The sequence below is a fragment of the Solanum pennellii genome, chromosome 10, assembly GCF_001406875.1.
Source record: "Solanum pennellii chromosome 10, SPENNV200".
Taxonomy (NCBI): Eukaryota; Viridiplantae; Streptophyta; class Magnoliopsida; order Solanales; family Solanaceae; genus Solanum; species Solanum pennellii.
Window position 1 is genome coordinate 1,642,967 of NC_028646.1, and position 22,215 is coordinate 1,665,181.

General features: G+C 35.8%; 2 protein-coding genes and 1 pseudogene across 2 annotated transcripts; all 3 read left to right on the forward strand.

The window, feature by feature from the left end:
* Positions 1–155: 155 nt before the first annotated feature.
* On the forward strand, positions 156–3,645 carry LOC107001905 (inactive TPR repeat-containing thioredoxin TTL3-like). Its single transcript, XM_015199858.2, has 7 exons — positions 156–856; positions 1,766–1,961; positions 2,037–2,218; positions 2,297–2,630; positions 2,723–2,906; positions 2,983–3,089; positions 3,227–3,645. Exons 1-7 carry the CDS (start codon positions 213–215, stop codon positions 3,386–3,388), a joined length of 1,809 nt encoding a protein of 602 aa, XP_015055344.1. The 5' UTR covers positions 156–212; the 3' UTR covers positions 3,389–3,645.
* A 7,036-nt stretch (positions 3,646–10,681) lies between these two features.
* LOC107032612 (inactive TPR repeat-containing thioredoxin TTL3-like) lies at positions 10,682–13,399 on the forward strand. Its single transcript, XM_015234207.2, has 8 exons — positions 10,682–11,024; positions 11,067–11,301; positions 11,365–11,560; positions 11,630–11,811; positions 12,233–12,566; positions 12,661–12,844; positions 12,921–13,027; positions 13,150–13,399. Exons 1-8 carry the CDS (start codon positions 10,682–10,684, stop codon positions 13,309–13,311), a joined length of 1,743 nt encoding a protein of 580 aa, XP_015089693.1. The 3' UTR covers positions 13,312–13,399.
* Positions 13,400–15,774: 2,375 nt separating this feature from the next.
* LOC114074446 lies at positions 15,775–16,855 on the forward strand (annotated as a pseudogene).
* Positions 16,856–22,215: the final 5,360 nt, after the last annotated feature.

The window sequence follows — 22,215 nt, forward strand, 5'->3', positions numbered from 1 at the left end:
TATATGTATATATATTTGTTCAAAAATCATCTTAGCTTGTTGAATTGTATATGTATAGAAGAAACCATTTTATGGGGTTTTAGAGAAATTCTGTTTGAACCCATTTTTTTCTCCGTCCTTGTTCTTCTTCTTCAAAGCGAAGCGATTTTTTTTTTCCATTTTGTTGTTATTGATTAGTTTTCAATTTTCTAACATTGTAGGTTCAAAAAAAAATGTGGGGTTCTAAAAAGAAGAGTGATTCTGAAAAGGGTTCAAGTTCTTCAGCTGATCAGAGGAGATTTGAGGAAGGCGATCCTCGAATACTGAAACTGGGTTCACCTGTTTCAACATTAAGGAGTGGAATGAGTTCTAGTAATACAACGAGCACTTCGGGTTCATCTGCATCGGGATCAGGTCGGAATGTGAGTTCTTCGAGTTCGTCGGGTTCACCCAGAATTAAAATAGTTCCGGCCGGCAATATTTGCCCGTCCGGTAACGTGATAACTGGGATGCGTTGTAAGCCGGAAAGGACTGTGTTAAATGACAGTAAGATGATACCCGGATTTTACGGCTATGGAAGCATAATGCCTGGTGGTGCAATGCAGAGAACCCGTCGTGCTTCGCCGGAATCCAATGCGGAGGAGTTGAATACACAAGCGAATGAGATTTACAGGAAGGGTAATTTTGCAGAAGCGTTGAGTCTTTATGATAAAGCTATAGCAATTTCTCCGCGAGATGGTAGATTTCATTGTAATCGAGCTGCTGCGTTAATGGGTCTTAAGCGAATAATCGAAGCAGTGAAGGAATGTGAAGAAGCCATTAGATTATCTCCAGCATATGTTCGAGCACACCAGCGTTTGGGAACTTTGCTACTTTGGTAAGTGATATAATCTTTATTGTGTGTTCGCGAATACGTGATCAATGAATCTTGTGAAATTTATCGGAAATTACGTGCTATATTTGGTTATTTTTGCCACTTAGGTAAGTGATATAAAAGGTTCAACTGTTTAGAATCTGTGTGTATGAGTGTTCGCGAATCAGTTATAAACGAATCTTGGAAATGTGGTGAATTGTAATAGAGATTAAGTGGTAAATGTGCTAATCTGTGCCTACTTAGGTAAGTGAATATAAATTGTTGAAATGCTTAGAGTCCATGTGTGTGTGTTCGCGAATCATTATCAAATGTATAGGAGATTAAGTGTTAAATACGATAATTGATTATCTTGTTACTTAGGTAAGTGATATAAAAAAGGGCGATACAACCTTTAGAATCCATATGTGTTTGCGAATCAGTTATCAACAATCTTTGACTATCTTTGTTACTTAGGCAAGTGATATGTAATGTACAAATCTTTAGAATCTACATGCCCGCTCGCATATTGAAAACGTGGTGAATTTTCTATAGGTTATATTAGATATTACGCGGGAAATGTGTTATTTTGCTTATCTTTGCTGGCCTTGTTATTTGCTAATGTAAAACTTTCTTGATTGGTGTTTTTTGTGTATGTATATTACCATTGAAATGTCAAACTCGATGCAGGACATGTGTTGATTGGTGCAACGGGCTACACTTTACCATCAACTATTTTCTGTTTCGGTGTTTTGTTCTTTTAGTTCGATTGTTCTCCAAGAAGTTGTGTTTTTCCCTTTCTTTTCCCCTCTTTGTTGGTAGCTTCCACCATCAATTCTATTATCAAACCTCTTTGTTTCTTTACAGTTTATAGTTAAACTTGCCACAGCATTCGGTCAATTCCTTATCTGAATCTCATTCCTGTAAAACTTGCAGTTTAGGACAGGTTGAAAATGCAAGGGAGTACTTACATTGCCTGGATCAGAAACCAGATCAAGCCACGTTGGAGAAGTTGCAGGCAGTGGAGGAACATATCGGCAAATGCGCTGAAGCCCGGAGATCTGAAGATTGGACGACTATGTTGAAAAAAGCTGTTGCAGCAACTACTTTTGGAGCTGATGCGTCTCCTCAGGTAAAGCATCTTTAGTGGTTACATTCTGTGACGAACAGGAGAATGAAAATTCAAGTGCTGATAATGAATTCACAGCTGTTTGCATGTCAAGCGGAAGCTCATTTGAAGCTGCACCAATTAAAGGATGCTGAATTGTGGATTTATAAAGCTAGGACGTACGAGCTATCTGCCACAGAATGCCGGTCAAAAATTTTTGGAATGCTCTCTGAGGCATACATATTCTTTGTCCAAGCTCAGATTGACAGCAGTCTTGGAAAGTGAGTATCAGTATTCCATAGGTTGTAACATAGAAATAAAAGAGGTTCAGCCATATTATGATCCTTGAATATCTGCAGGTTTGATGATGCGTGTACTGCCATTGAAAGAGCTGCACGAATTGATCTTCAAAGTGCTGAAGTTACTGGTAAACTCAAAAACATGAGGCTGGTGGGTAAAGCTCGTACTCATGGCAACGAGCATTTTAATGCTAAAAGATATGCACAAGCTTGTACTGCTTATGGGGAAGGGATCTTACTTGATTCTTCAAATTCAGTTCTCTACTACAATAGAGCAAATTGCTGGTTTAAACTTGGAGAGTGGGAAAAATCTCTGGCTGATAGCAACCGTGCTCTCCTTATCCGGCCACAATATACTAAAGCTCTTTTCCGAAAAGCTGCCTCAAATATCAAGGTGACATGCCATGCCCCACCTTTAAATCATAATTGCTTCTTTTTACTTTTTCTGCAAAAATCATAAATTTGATCGTATGCAATGCATTATAGCTGGAAAGATGGGCTGATGCTGTGAGAGATTATGAGATTCTGCGCCAGGAACTTCCAAGTAACGAAGAGGTTGCTGAAAATTTATCCCATGCCCGAGCTGAATTAAGGAAGTCACGCAGAGAAGGTAATGGCAAGGTGGAGTTGGTTTCAGATCTTGACAAGTTCCGGGCTGCGATTGCATCTGGTAGGCTTTCCAGCATCAGTCAGTATGTTAACCTCTTCCTTATATCATTTACTATATAACTCAACAACTACTGTAGGTGCATCTGTGGTCTATTTTGATGAATTATCCAAACCACAAGGCACGTGGATGTCCTCGGTCATGGATAACTTGAGCGCCAAATATCGTTCAGTAATTTTTCTCAAGGTAAACAATCATAGGCAACATTGTGCTTTTCAGGCAGACGGGAACACCTAGACTCTAAGCTGCTATTATATGCACAACAGGGGAATGAAGAAAGCTCATACTAATTTGTTTTTTTTTTCTTATGTTTTCTACTGAAGGTGGACATGGAACAGAGCCCAGCAATTGCTACAGCAGAGAAAATTACAGTAGCACCTACATTTAAGCTTTACAAGGATGGCAATCGTCTGGTGGATACGGTTACTGCAATTCCAGATTTTTTGGATTTCTTGATTAAGGAAACCCTCTTGAATCCCATCTAGAAAGGATTTTACATATACCATATGCTTGTTCGTGGTCTACAGAGGGAAAGTCTAGTCTCCTTTTTTACCCATCTCCGATACTCCTTCCATTCGTACCTTTTTGACATTTTTAGCATTAGTGATTTTGCGGCAATATATAGCTGAAGAGTTAGAAAGAAGAGAAAGTAACTGTGCTAATTGGAGTTAAATAAACATGTATACACAAACTACTATTGTGTATGTCTGCTGAATAAAAGTTTGTCATATTTTCCTATTCATTTGTCTTGTTTCAAATAGAGTACTTTATGCGACCTGTGGAATTACATTAGATTTATTCTTCGATTCAATGTGTTACTCTATGGTCTAGCCCTCAATCCTATCTTGGAAAAGGACACAACAGTGTAGAAAAGGTCCAAAATAAGAGAAAGACACACTACCAGTGATTGTGTACAAATTACGTTACACTTGAAATTTTGTAATATTCTCTACTCTTGTTTCATAGATAAAACTAACTTTTTGGTGGGTATCTGTGACTGACATTATTAAATGGCGTGCATTAGTTCAAAGGGGCAAACATCAGTATTTTGAGATCAAAGGAGATACCAATTTTTTCATTTTTGATGTGTTATAGTCTATGAATTTAGGGCGATATGTGCACTCAACTGTTTTTTTGGCTAAAATTTTCCGTGGACATCTGTGACGACCTATTAAATGGTATGTGTTGGTTCAAAGGGATAAATATCGGTATTTTCATGTTCACAGAAATTTTTACTGGTTTTCGTGTTCAATAGTCCATAGATTTTTGGTGATATGTGATCTCGACTTGTTTTTGGCCGAAATTTTTCATGGACATATGTTACAACCATATTAATTAAGTGAGTTGGTCCAGACGGGCAAACAGACGCATTTTCAAGTTCAAACGATCCCCAAAGCGGAAAAATCAAATTAATGGATTTTGTGTGCTATATAATCCATGAATTTTTTATGGTACGTGATTCCGACTTATTTTTGGCCATGGATGTCTTACGACCTTATTAGTGGCGTGAGTTGGTCGCGAAAGACAAACGTATGCATTTTCAACTTCAAATGAGGCCCAGAGCATGAATGACCAAATTTATCTTTTATCTGTGCTATAATCCATGGATTTTGGGTGATAACTGATCCCGACGATTTTTGTCCGAAACGTCTTGTGGGCTTTCATGAGACCTTATTAATGTGAGTTGGTCTCGTGGGGCAAATGACACATTTTCAAGTTCAAACAAGCTCCTATGTGAAAAAACTAAATTTACCATTTTTTGTGTGATATATAAGAGTCAATGATTTTTTTGTGATACGTGACCCCGACTTGGTTTTGATCAAAACTTTTCATTGACGTTTGTTATGAACTAATTAATGGCGTGTGTGAGTTGGTCCTGAGCGGAAAACAGATGAATTTCAAGTTCAAATGAGTCCCAATGCGGGAAAAACTAAATTTACCAATTTTCGTGTGCTATAGTCCATGATTTTTTTGTGATACGGAATTTCGACTTGTTTTTTTGCCAAAATTTTTCATGAAAGTCTGATACGACCTAATTAATGGTGTGAGCTATTCTAGAGGGGCAAACAACCACATTTTCAAGTTCAAACGAGTCGCAATGCAGGATAAACCAAATTTACCGATTTTTGTATGCTATACTTCTTAAATTTTTGCTGATACGTGATCCCGACTTGTTTTTGACTTAAAATTTTCAAGTACCTCCATTACAACCTTATCTATTAGCGTGAGTTTGTCCCGAGGGACAAACATACATATTTTCAAGTTCAAACGGGCCCCAATTCAGGAAAAACTAAATAAATCAATTTTTGTGTATTATAGTCCATGGATTTTCGGTGATACTTGATCCTGACTTGTGTTTAGCCAAAAATATTCATAGACTTCTGTTATGATCTAATTAGGCAACCCCAATCGGGGAAAATCAAATTTATCGATTATTTGTGTGCTATAGTCCATGAATTTTGGTGATACGTGATCCCTACTTTTTTTGGCCAAAATTTATCATGAACGTCAGTTACGACCTTATTAATGGTTGGGTTCATCCCGAGGGGAAATCAAACATATTTTCAAGTTTGGACGAGCCTCAAAGCGGGAAAAACTAAATTTATCATTTTTTGTGTGCTATAGTCTATGGATTTCCGGATGATGTAATACATCATCCCAACTTTTTTTCGCCAAAATCTTTTATGGACGTCCATTACAACCTTATTAATGACGTGAATTGGTCTTGAGGAGAAAAAAGATGAATTTTCAAGTTCAAAAGGAGCTCCAATACGGAAAAAACTAAATTTACCATTTTTGTGTGCTATAGTCAATGATTTATTTGTGATACGTGACCCTGAATTAGTTTTGACCAAAACTTTTCATGGACGTCTTACGACATAATTAGTGGCGTGAGTTGGTCCAGACTGACAAATAGATGAATTTAAAAGTTCAAACGAGTCTCAATGCGGGAAAAACTAAATTTATCAATTTTCATGTGCTATAGTCCATGAATTTTTGACGATACGGAATTTCGAATTCTTTTTTTGCCAAAATTTTTCATGAAATTCAGTTGCTATCTTGTTAATGGCGAGAGTTGGTCCCGAGGGGCAAATTTGACGCACTATTCAAACGAGCCCCAATGAGGAAAAAACTAAATTTATCGATTTTCGTGTGCTATAGACTATGTATTTTTGGTGAAACATGATTCCAATTTATTTTTCACCATAATTTTTCGTGGACATTTGTACGACCTTATTAATGGCGTGAGTTAGTCCCAAGGGCAAAGAGACGCATTTTCAAGTTCAAACAAGCCTCAAAGCGCTAAAAATCAAATTTACTGATTTCCGTGTAGTCTATGGATTTTTGGTGATACATGATCCTGACTTTTTTTGGCAAAATATTTTCATGGAAGTCCATTACAACCTTATTAATGGCGTGAGTTGTTCTCGAAGGACAAAAATATGCATTTTTATGTTCAAACGAGCCTCAAAACGCTAAAACCAAATTCCATGAATTTTTTGTGTTACAATCCATGAATTTTTTGTGATACGTGATTCCGACTAATTTTTGGCCAGAATTTTTCATGGACGTCTGTTACGACCTTATTAATGGTGTGAGTTTTTTTTTTTTTTAGGGGAAAACGAACGCCTTCAAGTTCAAACAAGCCCAAAGCAGGAAAATTCAAATTTATCACATTTTTATTTTATAGTCAATGGAATTTTGGTGATTCATACTATCAACTTGTTTTTGGCCGAAATTATTCATGGCGTCTGTTACGACCTAATTAATGGCGAGAGTTGGTCTCGATGGTAGACAGACACATATTCAAGTTTAAACGAGCCCCAATGCGGGAAAAACAAAATTTAGCGATTTTGTTAGCTATAGTCCAGACATGATCCCGACTTATTTTTTACCAAAGTTATTCATGGGCGTCTGGTATGACCATATTAATGGTGTGAGTTTGTCCCGAGGGTAAACACGCTCAGTGGCGAATCTATAGGTAACCGTGGGGATGCCACGACACCCACTGATCTCGAAAAAACTTCATATATATATGTATATATATATGTGTAAGAAACTAATTATATACTGTCTTTGCCACCCACTGAAGTATATGGTGAATAGTCCGATTGGCAAACCAGGCAGTTTGCCACCCAAGCAGCAAGTTCGAACCTTGCCTATTAATGAATCTTATTCACCATAATTAATTCTTAAGTTCTTTTACTTTCTCTTTCACTAATTAAAGATCTCATAATATGAGTGTCGTGTGTTTATATTTATCAATTAATTATTAGTGAATTATCAACGTGACATAAATATTATTAAGAATACATTTAAATAGTAATATTAAGAAACATAACGATGAATATTATTATAATTCTTTTAATATAAAGGTTCTTTTGATCTTAACCAACGTTCTTGCTAAGTAGGATGAGATTGACTAAATTTTGTATTCTCTTTGTTATATATTTGCAACAACACACGAATATATTAAGTTAACTCTATTAGATAGTTTATACAAACTCAAATTTTAATGTGAAAAATCTCTTTTATTCCTCAAAGTTTCAGTGAATAAGGCCACTAATTCCTAAAAAGAAATAAAAATTGAATTGTTTAGTTAACTCTAATCTCATATATCTGAAAAATAATATTAGCAACATGCATGTTTAATCGATTTGTTTATAAAAAAGAAAAAAGAAAAAATAACTCGATTATAACCCAAAATTAAAGCAACCGACCCGCTTATCTCACTTGAATAATGCGGCACCCACGACCTCCAAATCCTAGATCCGCCTCTGAACACACTCATTTTCAATCTCAACCGAGCCTCTTTGCAAGATAAACCAAATTTATCAATTTTTGTGCACTATAATTTATGGATTCATGGTGAAACATCATCTCGACTTGTTTTTGATTGAACTTTTTTATAGACGTTCATTACGGCCTTATTAATGGAGTGAGTTGATCTCGTTGGAAAAAAAAATAATTTCAAGTTCAAGATAGCCTTAAAGAGGTACAAACCAAATATACCGATTTTCGTATGATATATAGTCCATGCGTTTTTGGTGATACGTGATCTCGACTTGTTTTTGGCCAAACATTTTCATGGACATCCTTTACAACCTTATTAATGGCGTCAGTTGATTCAGAGTGGAAAAATATGCATTTTCAAGTTCAAACGAGCTCCAATAGGGAAAAAAACCAAATTACCAATTTTCATGTAGTGTAGTCAATGATTTTTTGGTGATGCGTGATCTCGACTTGTTTTGGCCAAAATTTTTCATGGACGTACATTACGACCTTATAAATTGTTCGATTTGGTCTAAGGTAAAATAGATGCATTTCAAGTTCAATCGAGCCCTAATTCGGCAAAAATCAAATTTATCAATTTTCGTGTGCTCTACTCCACAAATTTTCGGTAAAACATGATCTCGATTTATTTTTGGTCGAAATTTTTCATGGACATCCATTACGACTTTAATAATGGTGTGAGTTTGTTTTGAGAGGCAAACATACGGATTTCCAAGTTCAAATAAGCCCTAGTGCAGGAAAAACCAAATTTATCCATTTTCGTGTGTAATAGTCCATGGATATTTAGTTATATATGATCCTGACTTGTTTTTTGCCATACTTTTTCATGGACGTCTCTTACAATCTTATTTGTACTGTGAGTTGGTCTCAAGGGACAAACAGATGCATTTTCAAGTTCAAACGAGCCCCAATGCAGGAAAAACTGAATTTATCGATTTTCTTGTGCTATTTTCCACGGATTTTTTGTGATACATGATCTCGACTTTTTATTGGTCAAAATTTTTCATAGACGTATGTTACGACCTTATTAATGGCGCGAGTTGGTCCCGAGGGGTAAAAAAATTCATTTTCAATTTCAAATGAGCCTTAATGGGGGAAAATAGTTCACTAATTTTTGGTGATATATGATACCAAATTTATTTTAGCCAAAGATTTTTATGGACGTCCATTATGACTTTATTTATGGAAGTGAGTACGTCCTGAGGGAAAAACACACACATTTTCATGTTTAAACGAACCCAAACAAGTAAAATCTAAATAAATCGATTTTCGTGTGCTATAGTCAATGAATTCTTGATGATACGTGATCCCGACTTGTTTTTTTTTTTGAAAATTTTCATGGACGCATGTTACGACCTTATTAATGACGTGAGTTGGTTTGAGTTGAAACCAAATGCATTTTCAAGTTCAAATGATCCCTAATGCGGGAAAAATGGTATTTATCAATTTTTATGTACTACAGTCCATTGATTTTTGGTGATACGTGATCATGACTTTTTTTTTGGTTGAAATTTCTTATGAACGCCTGTTAAGGCCTTATTAATAATGTGACTTTTTCCTGCGGGTAAAACATACTCATTTTTGGTGATACGTGATTCCGACTAAGTTTTGGCTGAAATTTTCATACACGTCTGCTACGACTCTTACTAATTGCGTGAGTTTGTCCCAAGGGGCAAACTTTTGTAGCTTCAAGCTCAAATGAGTCCCAACAGGGGAAAACTAAATTTATCGATTTTTGTGCGTTACAGTCCATGAATTATTGGTGATACATGATCCAGACTTATTTTAGGTTGTTATTCTTCAAAGTCGTCCGCTATGGCTTTATTAAATGCGTGAGTTCGTCCCGAGGGAAAAACAGACGTATTTTCAAGCTGAAACAAGTCCTAATGCAGGAAAAACCAATTTTTTTGAGTTTCTTGTGCTAGTTCATGGATTTTTGGTAATACGTGATCCCGACTTGTTTTTGGCCAATTTTTTCATGAAAGTCAATTACGATCTTATTAATGGCTTGAGTTGGTCCCGAGGGGAAAATGGACGCATTATTCAAGCGGGCCCCAATGGGGAAAAAATTAAATTTATCGATTTTCGTGTGCTATAGTCTATGGATTTTTGGTAAAACGTGATCCCGATTTATTTTTCACCGCAATTTCCTATGGACATCTGTTACGACGCATTTTCAAGTTCAAACGAGTTCCAAAGAGCTAAAAACCAAATTTGTTGATTTTCATGTAGTCTATGAATTTTTAGTGATACGTGATCCTGACTTCTTTTTAGTCAAAAATTTCATGGAAGTCAAATACGACCTTACTAATGGCGTGAGTTGGTCTTGAGGGGCAAGAAGATGCATTTTCAAGTTCAAACGAGCCTCAAAGCACTAAAAACCAATTTTATCTATTTTTGTGTTATAGTCCAGAAATTTTTTGTGATACATGATTCCTACTAATTTTTGGCCCGAATTTTTCATGGACGTCCGTAATGACCTTATTAATGACGTGAGTTGTTTCCGAGGGGAAAACGAATGCATTTTCAAGTTCAAACGAGCTCCAACGTAGAAAAAACAAATTTACCAATTTTCGTGTGCTATAGTTCATGAATTTCTGGAGATATGTAGTCCCGACTTATTTTTGGTCAAAAAAATTTCATAAACATATGTTACGACCTTATTAATGGCGTGAGTTGGTCTCGAGGGACAACAAACGCATTTTCAAGTTGAAACATACTAATATGTTGTATTTACAATTTGCTAAAGTTTTGTTTGTAAAAATATTCAAATTAGATGAGATATACTAGTTTGAAATCTTCAAAACTATTTCACAAAAATATGATTTGAACAAGTCACAATAAAAAATAAATACTAGCCATATAAAAGCTAACTATTTTCCTATTAAAACCATAACTATGTAGTATAAAAAGATTTTTTCATCTTCTATTTGAAACCTTGTATGTACATTGTTGAATTATATAGAAAAAATCGAAATTCTGATATGAATCCTACCCCTTTAGCTGATCGGATGAGAAATGACGATCCTCGAATACTCAAACTGGGTTCAACGTTGAGGACCCGAATGAGTTGTAGTACTACAGGTTCATCGGGTCAGAGTGTGAGTTCTTCCGGTACTGGAAATTCGAGTTCGGGTTCTAGTTCGGGTTCATCTAGAGTTGAAATAGTTCCGGCTGGCAATATTTGCCCGTCCGGTAAGGTGATAACTGGGATGCGTAGTAAGCCAGTTAGGACTGTGTTAAGTGATAATGAGATGATACCCGGAATGTATGGGTACGGGAGCATAATGCCTGCCGGAGCTACTCGGAGAACCCGTGGGGTTTCCGGTAGTGATACGCCGGAATCCAGTTTGAAAGTTAATTCGGAAGAATTGAAAGTGAAAGGTAATGAGAATTACAAGAAGGGTAATTTTTTGGAAGCATTATATTTTTATGACAAAGCTATAGCAATTTCTCCGAGTGATGGAAGATTGCGTTGTAATCGAGCTGCTGCATTGATGGTTCTTAAGCGAATATCGGAAGCATTGAAAGAATGTGAAGAAGCCATTAGATTAGCTCCAGCATATGTTCGAGCACACCAGCGTTTAGGATCATTGTTACTTAGGTAAGTTTTCTTTTTTCGCTCTGCCCCTGATTTTGAAATTTGAATTATTCGTATTGTTTACAGTTTAGGACAGGTTGAAAATGCAAGGAAGTGTTTGTTTTCGCTAGATCAGATACCAGACGAAGCGGAGTTGCACAAGTTGGAAACAGTGGAGAACCATATCAATAAATGCACTGAGGCTCGGAGACTTGGAGATTGGACTAGTGTGTTAAAAGAGGCTGAAGCAGCAACCAGTCGTGGAGCTGAGGCGTCTGCTCAGGTAATCAATCAATCACGTTGTGGCCGGATGGAATGAAATGTTGGTTCTGATATTGAATTGATGATACAGCTATTTGCGTGTCAAGCGGAAGCTCATTTGAAGCTACATCAATTAACGGATTCTGAATTGTGGATGTATAAAGCTAAGATGTATGAGCCATCTGCGAGAGCATACAAGTCAAAAAATTTCGGGATGATATCTGAAGCATACATATTATTTGTCCAAGCTCAGATCGAGAACACTCTTGGAAAGTGAGTTTATTTATAATAGGGAAAATGCACAAGTACCCTCTCAACCTATGCCCGAAATCCCAGAGACGCACTTATACTACACTACGGTCCTATTACCCCCCTGAACTTATTTTATAAGTAATTTTCTACCCCTTTTAGGCCTACGTGGCACTAGTTTGAAAGAAAANACCCCTTTTAGGCCTACGTGGCACTAGTTTGAAAGAAAAAGTCAACCAGTGTTGGGCCCACAAGATAGTGCCACGTAAGTCGAAAAGGGGTAGAAAATTATTCATAAAATAAGTTCAGGGGTAATAGGACCTTAGTATAGTATAATTGTGTCTCTGAGATTTTGGGCATAGGTTGAGGGGTACTTGTGCATTATCCCTTTATAATATAAAAAGTCATATTATGAGTTAACCGAACCAATCATGAATATCTGCAGGTTTGATAATGCGTGTGCTGCGATTGAAAGAGCTGCACAAGTTGATCTTCAAAGTAGTGAAGTTATTGGTTTACTAAAAAACATGAGGTTGGTGGGGCGAGCTCGTTCTCTTGGAAACGAGTTATTTAAATCTGGAAGATATATAGAAGCTTGTAGTGCTTATGGGGAAGGGCTGTCGCGTGATTCTTTGGATCCGATTCTCTACTGCAATAGAGCAGCTTGCTGGTATAAACTTAAAAAGTGGGAAAAATCTTTGGATGATTGCAACCGTGCTCTCCTTATCCGGCCACAATATACTAAAGCTCTTTTCCGAAAGGCTGCCTCAAATATCAAGGTGACATGCCATGCCACCTTTAAATCGTACGTAATTTTTTCTTTTTACTTTTTCTGCGAAAATCATAAATTTGATCGTATGCAATGCATTATAGCTGGAAAGATGGGCTGACGCTGTGAGAGATTATGAGATTCTGTGGCAGCAACTTCCAAGTAACGAAGAGGTTGCTGAAAATTTATCCCATGCCCGAGCTGAATTAACGAAGTCACACAGAGAAGGTAATGGCATGGTGGAGTTGGTTTCAGATGTTGACAAGTTCCGAGCTGCGATTGCATCTGGTAGGCTTTCCTGCATCAATCAGTATGTTAACCTCTTCCTTATATCATTTGCTATATAACTCAACAAATACTGTAGGTGCATCTGTGGTCTATTTTGATGAATTATCCGATCCACTATGCACGTGGAAGTCCTACGTCATGGGTACCTTGAGCGCCAAATATCATCCAGTAATTTTTCTCAAGGTAAACAATCATAGTCAACACGTCGTGCTTTTCAGGCAGACGGGAACACCTAGACTCTACGCTGCTATTATATTTCTTACAATGAAGAAAACTCGTACTAATTTATCTGTTTTCTACTGAAGGTGGACATGAAACAGAGTTTAGCAATCGCTACAGCAGAGAATATTACAGTAGCATCTACATTTAAGCTTTACAAGGATGGCAATTGTAAGGTGGATATGGTCACCGCAACTCCAGATTTGTTGGAGTTCTCGATTAGGGACACCCTCTTATGTCCCATCTAGAAAGGATTTTACATATACCATATGGTTGTTCGTGGTCTACAGAGGGAAAGTCTAGTCTCCTTTTTTACCCTCGTTCGTTCATTCCCCATCTCCGATACTCCTTCCATTCGTACCTTTTTGATATTCTTAGCATTAGTTATTTTGCGGCAATATATAGTTGAAGAGTTAGAAAGAAGAGAAAGTAAATGTGCTAATTCGATTTAGATAACATGTCTGGTTAATAAAAGTTGTCATTTTTCCCTATTCATTTGTCTTGTTTCTTCATGTTTCAAATAGAGAGTACGTTATGCGACCTGTGGAATTACTTGTTGTCGGTCTACTATGTCTTCTTCGACGTATACGTATTCACCGTGTTACTCTATGGTCTGACCCTCAATCCTATCTTGGCAAATGAATATCAGTTTTGGAAAAGGACACAACAGTGTACAAAAGGTCAAAAAGAAGAGAAAGACACACTACCAGTGCTTGTGTACAAATTACGTTACACTTCAAATTTTGTAATATTCTCAACTCTTGTTTCATAGATAAAACTAACTTTTGGTGGATGTCCGCGACGACCTATTAAATGGCGTGCATTAGTTCAAAGGGGAAAACATCAGTATTTTGAGATCAAATGGGGCTCAGAACCGGAAATATGAATTTTTCTATTTTTCATGTGTTATAGTCCATGAATTTAGGGTGATATGTGTGCTCGACAGTTTTTTGGCTTTTTTTTTTGTGGGCGTCTTTGACGACCTATTAAATGGTGTGTGTTGGTTCAAAGGGATAAATGTCAGTATTTTCATGTTCATAATCTTTTTTACTGATTTTTGTGTTCAATAGTCCACGAATGTTTATTGATATGTGATCTCAACTTGTTTTTGGCCAACAATTTTCATGGACGTTTCTTACAACCATATTAATTAAGTGAGTTGGTCCAGACGGGCAAACAGACGCATTTTCAAGTTCAAATGATCCCCAAAGCGGAAAAATTGAACTAATTGATTTTTGCGTGCTATAGTCCATGGATTTTTTTATGATACGTGATTCCGACTTATTTTTTATCGAAATGTCTTATGACCTTATTAATGGCGTGAGTTGGTCGCGAGGGGCAAACATCTGCATTTTCAACTTCAAATGAGGCCCAGAGCGGGAATGACTAAATTTATCTTTTAATAGTCCATGGATTTTGGGTGATAACTGATCCCGACGATTCTTGTCCGAATTTTTTTGTGGGCTTTCAATGAGACCTTATTAATGTGAGTTGGTCCTGTTGACACCCTTTGAACGGGAGTAACGTCGCGGCGATTTAATTAAAAAATTGTTAAAAGAATTTTAAAAGGGTAAAAAGGTTAAAGGGGTTTAAAGGAAAAAGGGAGTCGCCACCTAAATTTTTAGGAAAACTAGGAACCAATTAACTTAAAAGAAAGTCTACAAAAACAATTGATTCTAAGTATAGGGTTCAAGTTATTTCGAATGGAAGTGGTTAGACACCATTCGAAATCCACAATTGTGGTTTCCGACTGAGTTCATTTTTTCAAATTGAGGAGGTGAATAAAATAAGGTACAAATATAATAAACATGTATACACAAGTAATATGATAAAACAATAATATAGAAATCGGCCTAAATTTGCCTACCGTCAATAATATACAATAATGAATAAGAGTAATATTCGAACCTAATTCGAATAGCTAAGGAGCACCTCGGAGTACTTGTAAAGACATTAGTAAAAGTGTTGGTAATGAACAAATATGAATAAAAATAACTAAACCAAATGATACCTTAAAAATAAAAGATCGTCTTATGAACACGGGAGACCTTGGATTTTTGGTGATACGTGATCCCGACTTGTTTTTTATTGAAATTTTTCATAGATGTCCATTATGACCTTATTTAATGGCCTAGGTTGGTTCGTAGAGGCAAACAAACAACAAGCCCAATGCGGGAAAACAAAAATTGCCGATTTTCATGTGCTATGTCTATTGTTTTATGGTGATACGTAATCCTGAATTGTTTTTGGCTAAAATTTTTCATGGAAATCTGTTATGACCTTATTAATGGCGTGAGTTGGTTCGAGGGGCCAATGAACTCATTTTCAAGTTGAAACAAGCCCTTAAAGCAGGAAAAAACAAATTTAGCGATTTTCGTGTACTATAGCCCATAGAATTTCGGTGATACGTGATCCCGACTTGTTCTTGGCCAAAATTTTCATGGACGTCCATTATGGCCTTATAAATGGTGTGAATTTTTCCAAAGGGACAAATTGATGCACTTTAAAGTTCAAACGAGCCCCAATGCGGAATTTTTTTTACTGATTTCCCTATGTTATAGGCCATAAATTTTTTTGTGATAAGTGATCCCAACTTGTTTTTGGCTAAAAATTTTCATAGACGTTCTTTACGACTTTATAATTGGTGTGAGTTTGTCCTGCAGGGCAGAATGACACATTTTCAATTTCAAAAGAACCCATTGAGGACCCGAATGAGTTGTAGTACTACAGGTTCATCGGGTCGGAGTGTGAGTTCTTCCGGTACTGGAAATTCGGGTTCATCTAGAGTTGAAATAGTTCCGGCCGGCAATATTTGCCCGTCCGGTAAGGTGATAACTGCAATGAGATGATACCCGAAATGTATAGGTACGGGAGCATAATGCCTGTCGGAGCTACTCCGATAACCCATCAGGTTTCAGGTAGTGATACACCGGAATCCAATTGGAAAATTAATTCGGAAGAATTGAAATCGAAAGGTAATTTTTTAGAAGCATTGTATTATTATAACAAAGCTATAGCAATTTCTCCGGGCGATGGAAGATTGCATTGTAATCAAGCTGCGGTCGTTAATGGGTCTAAATCCAATACCGGAAGCATTGAAAGAATGTGAAGAATTAGCTCCAGCATATGTTCGAGCACACCAGCGTATAGGATCATTGTTACTATTGTAAGTTTTTTTTTTTTTTTTGCGCCCCTCTCTGCCCCTGATTTTGAATTTAAATTATTCCCCTGTTTACAGTTTAGGATTTGCTGAAAATGCGAGGAAGTGTTTATTTTCCATAGATCAAACACCAGACGGAGCGGAGTTGGACAAGTTGATCATGAATCTCTGCAGGTTTGATAATGTGTATGCTGCGATTGAAAGAGACGCACAAGTTGATCTTCAATGTATAGAAGCTTGTAGTGCTTATGGTGAAGGGCTGTCGCGTGATTCTTTGGATCCGATTCTCTACTGCAATAGAGCAGCTTGCTGGTATAAACTTAAACAGTGGGAAAAATCTTTGGATGATTGCAATTAATCATGCTCTACTTATCGAGCCACATTATACTAAAGCTCTTTTTCGAAAAGCTGCATCAAATGTCAAGGTGATCGACGGACATTCCACCTTTAAATCTTACTGTGAAAATCATAAAATTTGATCGTATATATGCAATGGATTATAGCTGGAAAGATGGGCTGATGCTGTGAGAGATTATAAGATTCTGCGGCAGCAACTTCCATATGATAGAGATTTCCAACGAACAATGCGAGCAGATGTCCTTAGTAATGGATACGTTAAGCATCAAATATAGTTCAGTAAGTTTTCTCAAGGTAAACAATCATATGCGACGTATATAATGATTTTACATGGGAATGAATTAAGAAAACTCATAGTAATTTATATTTTTTTCTATACTGAAGGGTCGACGTGGAACAAAGCCCAGCAATCGCTGAAGCAGAGAACATTAAAACACTACCTACATTTAAGATGTACAAGTATGGCAGACTCCTGATGGTGTCGCTTGTCCCAAATCGAGAGATGTTGGAGTGTTTGATTAGGCATTACCACCGTCATTAGGAGCATAGTTGACATTTCATTCTGCTTCTCGGAGGGAAAGTCTAGTATACATTCGTTCATTCATTTCTTTTCCGACTTCTTTGTAGAGCTGATTTTACAGCAATATATAGCTGAATAAGCGTTCTATGAATAGAAGTCGTCATTTTTCACCTATTCACTTTGTCTTGCTATATACTCACTCGGTCCTCAACTTTATAATTGTTGTTTGCTTCTTGATACATTGATGTGAAACCTTAACTATGGTAATGTCTACGTTATGCGACTTGTGGGATTAAGACATTGGATTTGTTGTTGATCAACTGTACGATACGTTGACATCTTTTCTTCTTCGATGTATGCATACACTGTGTATTGTTGTATATATGGTCCCTCAATCCTATGTTGGATGTGGCAAATGAGTGGCATTAGGGAGAGGAATATCTACAATTTTTTCGATAATTGTGGTGTTTCGATTAACTTGTACGACCCAAAACTAATATCTCATATTTGAAGTCAAATATTTAGAACAAAACTTCACTTGATGTACCCCAATCAATCCACTACTTGAGTACACAACTTAGAAATCAAGATTCAAGTACTTTAGTCTTTCATCGGGGACAACTCGATGAACTTAGTAGATCGTTTTTAGAGGATGAAATGTAACTATTTTTTAATAGTACGATGGTTAGTTGTTCACGGCCTAACTAACTTTATCATTTGTTTTTGGGATCAATATTAGCAATATAGTTCATCCAATGATAAACTTAATCTGAATTGACTTGATATAAACATTTTAAACGAATAAACTTTTATAATAGGCATAATATATAACGGCATAATACATATATTGGACCCTAAATTTGACTTCAACTTTTAACTTTGATCTCGAACTTTTATAATGCACAAATAGGCACTTTAACTATCCAACTTTTATATAAATAAACATATGAGTACTACATGACACAATACACGTGGGACACCACATAGGACAAAAATGACATGTAGGACATGTGTGTCTATTTGTTCAATTTTATACAAGTTTAAGTGTCTACTTGTGCACCCCCAAAGTTGAAGGGCATAAATGTGATTTGAAGCAAAGGTAAAGGGTACATTTATGTATTATGCCATATATAAACATGACCTTAACTTGACGTCAAACGACAACTATGACCTTTAACTTTGGATGTGCACAAGTAGACACTTAAACTTATATAAAATTAAACAAATAGACACATTCCTCCTACATAGCACCCTACATGGAAATCTTGTGACATACGTAGCGTCCTACATGTATAATGTCATGTAGAACACGTGTGTCTACTTATTCAGTTTTATACAAATTTAAGTATTTACTTGTGCATACTCAAAATTGGAGGGCATAATTATCCGTTGAAGTCAAGTTAATGATCATATTTATATATTATATCTTTATCATAATCGATATATATATATATACACGTAAATTGATCCGAATATTACTTTAATTAAAAGAAGACAAGGTGGGGAAAAGGACATAACATTGTAGGAAGGTCCAAAATAAGAGAAGCAACAAAGTTTATAAATAAGTTGGTTGAGAAATTTGAATTTGTAATGGATAAAAAATAAAAAGGCACTTTGCTGACACTCATTAGTCATTGTTACTCACTATAGACAAAATTAATTTATGTTCTATGGACAAGAGAGGTTATTTTGAAAAATGACATAAATAGTCCTTTTAATTATCGTAGTAGGTCTAAAATGATTTCTTAATTTAGTCCTTTAATTATTGTAAAACTTATCAATTTTGATTCCTTAATTATATACTTATCGGTTTTAGTCTCTTAACTATAAATTTATCGATTTTAATCATTTAAGTATTTTAAACACTTGTCATGTTTGATTTTTGTCCATTCTTTATATACAAATAGCTTGGGTTATCCATGCATCGAGAAATTAAATCCTTTAGCAACTTTTTCTATTGTTCTCTCTGCTACTTCTCTTCAAATTAACCTTATGCGAAGAACCTTAACCTCAACGATTTAAAATAAATTCACGAGGAAAGAATTTATAAGTTATAATTTTTTTAAACACAGGATAAAAATAAAGCATATTGTTCCTACTAATGACTTGAGTATGCTAAACTTTATTATAAAAAGAAAACAATTATTACCCGTTAAATTTGAAATTTGTACTCCAACGAACTCATTCAATGAAATTTGTTTAATTTTTAGAAATTAAAATTTATAAAATGGTAGATTTTTTAAAAAAATTAAAATCGATCAATTTTATTATTCTATTTATTTTATTTTACATAGAGAAATTTGAATAAATTAAATAAATCTGCACTGATTTGCATATTCAAGTACAATTCAAGTCATTAAAAACAATTATATGTTAATTTTATCCTCCATTGAATAAAATTGGGACTTATATCTTTTTTTCTCATTAATTTTATGTTGAATCATTGAGGTTATTGTTCTTTTCATAAGAGTAGTTTGAAGAAAAATACGGGGATAGAGAAACACCTTAAAAATGGGTTAAGTATTTAATTTTGAGAAGATTTCGGTTAACATAAAACCTAAGTTATTTATATTTAAAAACGGACAATGATCAAACCTAATAAGTTTTTGAATACTTAGAGGACTAAAATCGGTAAGTTTATAGCTAAGAGACTAAAATCGGTAAGTGTTTAGTTAATTGACTAAAGCTGATAAATTTTTGAATAGTTAAAGGACCAAATCCGTTTAGTGTATAGTTAAAGGACCATTTTAGACATACTCCTATAATTAAGAAACTATTTATGTCATTTTCTCGACAATAGAGGTTATTTTAAAAAAAATTAGTGCTTTCTCCTTTTTAAAAAAATGATTTAGTTTGATTTGGTATGAAATATATAAAAAAAAAATAAAGAATATTTTTTAAATTTTTTGATGCTAAATTTAAGTTACGTCAAATATATCAAAATATTTTTTTAATTTCGTGATCTTAAACATGTCACGTGAAAAGTTGAAATTAAAATATTGCTAAAAAGGAGAGGAGCATTTTTATTAAGGCATAATACATAAATATGTCTTTAACTTGGCTTCAAATCACATTTATGCGCTTCAACTTTGGGTGTGCACAAGTAGTCACTGAAACTTGTATAAAGTTGAACAAATAGACACACATTTCTTACATGACATCGTAGATATTATTTTTTGTCCTACATGGTGTCCTACGTGTATCGTGTCACATAGGACTCATGTGTCTACTTGTTTAAGTTTATACAAGTTTAAGTGTCTACTTGTGCATATCCAAAGTTGAAGGGTATAAATGTGAAATGAGGCAAAGTTAAAGAGCACATTTATGTATTATTATGCCTTTTATTAAATAGGATGAACGAAAGAAGATTATTCTTTTTAAAATGGGGAAGTAATAAATTACAATAACAACTTATTCCGTGTAATCTCACAAATAGATTTTGATTTCGTGAAGTTTGTTAATGTCATATTCATATTGATTCTTGATTGTGTACTTAAAGAACAAAGACCCACTGTGTTTTGTAAGTAGATTTTATCTTATGTGCTCTAATGTGGATATTAGATTGTTAAATTAATTGTTGAAACTCGAAAGTAAAATGATAGTGCATCTTCATTGTTTCTTATTTGATGTAATTTTCTCTGCTGTAGCGATTTCTGGGCTCTGTTTTCAGTAGAAAACAGATAAATTAGTACGAGTTTTCTTCATTCCCCTGTTGTGCATATAATAGCAGCTTAGAGTCTAGGTGTTCCCGTCTGTCTGAAAAGCACGACGCGTTGCCTGTGATTGTTTACCTTGAGAAAAATTACTGAATGATATTTGGCGCTCAAGGTGTCCATGACGTAGGAGATTTACGTGTATTGACGTTTGGATAATTCATCAAAATAGACCACAGATGGACCTACAGTATTTGTTGAGTTATATAGTAAATGATATAAGAAAGAGGTTAACATACTGACTGATGCAGGAAAGCCTACCAGATGCAAACGCAGCCCGGAACTTGTGCAGCTCTTTCAATTGCAGATATTCATGATCGGTTTGGTTAGAGAAAAGACATAAAGATACAATTAAAGTTATTCTGTATTTGCATAAAAACACCTTTAACTTTTAAAGTGTCGTACCACCCACAGAACTATCTAATTTTCTTTCACTTTGCAAGAGTGTTGTCGATCTGAGCTTGGAGAAAGAATATGTATGCTTCAGATATCATCCAAAAAAAAGTTTTGATTTGCATGATCCTAGCTTTATACATCCAAAATTCAGCATCCGTTAAATGAGCTTCCGCTTGAAACGCAAATAGCTGTATCATCAATTCAATATCAGAACCAACATTTCATTTCATCCGGCCACAACGTGATTGATTGATTACCTGAGCGGACGCCTCAGCTCCACGACTAGTTGCTGCTTCAGCTTCTTTTAACACACTCCTCCATTCTCCAAGTCTCCGAGCCTCGGTGCATTTTGTTGGGCTTTGTGGAGGCTTGTGAGCCGGCCCGACCCATTACTGAAACCCTAGGTTAACCATTTGGTTTTCCTATAAATATGATCCTTGTATTTGTAATTCCAAGTAGTAGCACAAGTGAAATAAAATCCTCCTGTTACAGTCGTGGAGTAGGGAAACCGAACCACGTTAAATTCTTGTGTGTCCCGTTTGTGTTCCGTTTCTCTTTTCTCTAGATTATTTGTGTGTGTTGTGTGTTTAATTCCCAACAATTGGTATCAGAGCGAGGTTTCAACAACACTGTAACACAAATTGTGAGAAATTGTCACCTAGGGTTCTTGTGTGAAGAACTGTGTGCAGGAAGGAGTGTGCCGCCGCCGTTCGCAAGCTACAGCCGTGCAAGACGCCGTTAAGGGAATTGCCGAAGGTGTGTGCGATTTTTTTTGTGGTGCAATATTTCTGACGAAATTACCAAGATCTGAAATTAGTTGTACCGAGTATCTCATTTAGTCCTTTGAGATGACAGAAGATGGGAAGTTCCGAATTGAGAAGTTCGATGGTACAGATTTCAGTTGGTGGAAGATGCAGATTGAAGATTTGCTGGTTCAGAAAGATTTGGACGTAGTGTTGGGTGACAAGCAAGGAAAATTGTCTGATGCAGAGTGGGCAGTTTTGGA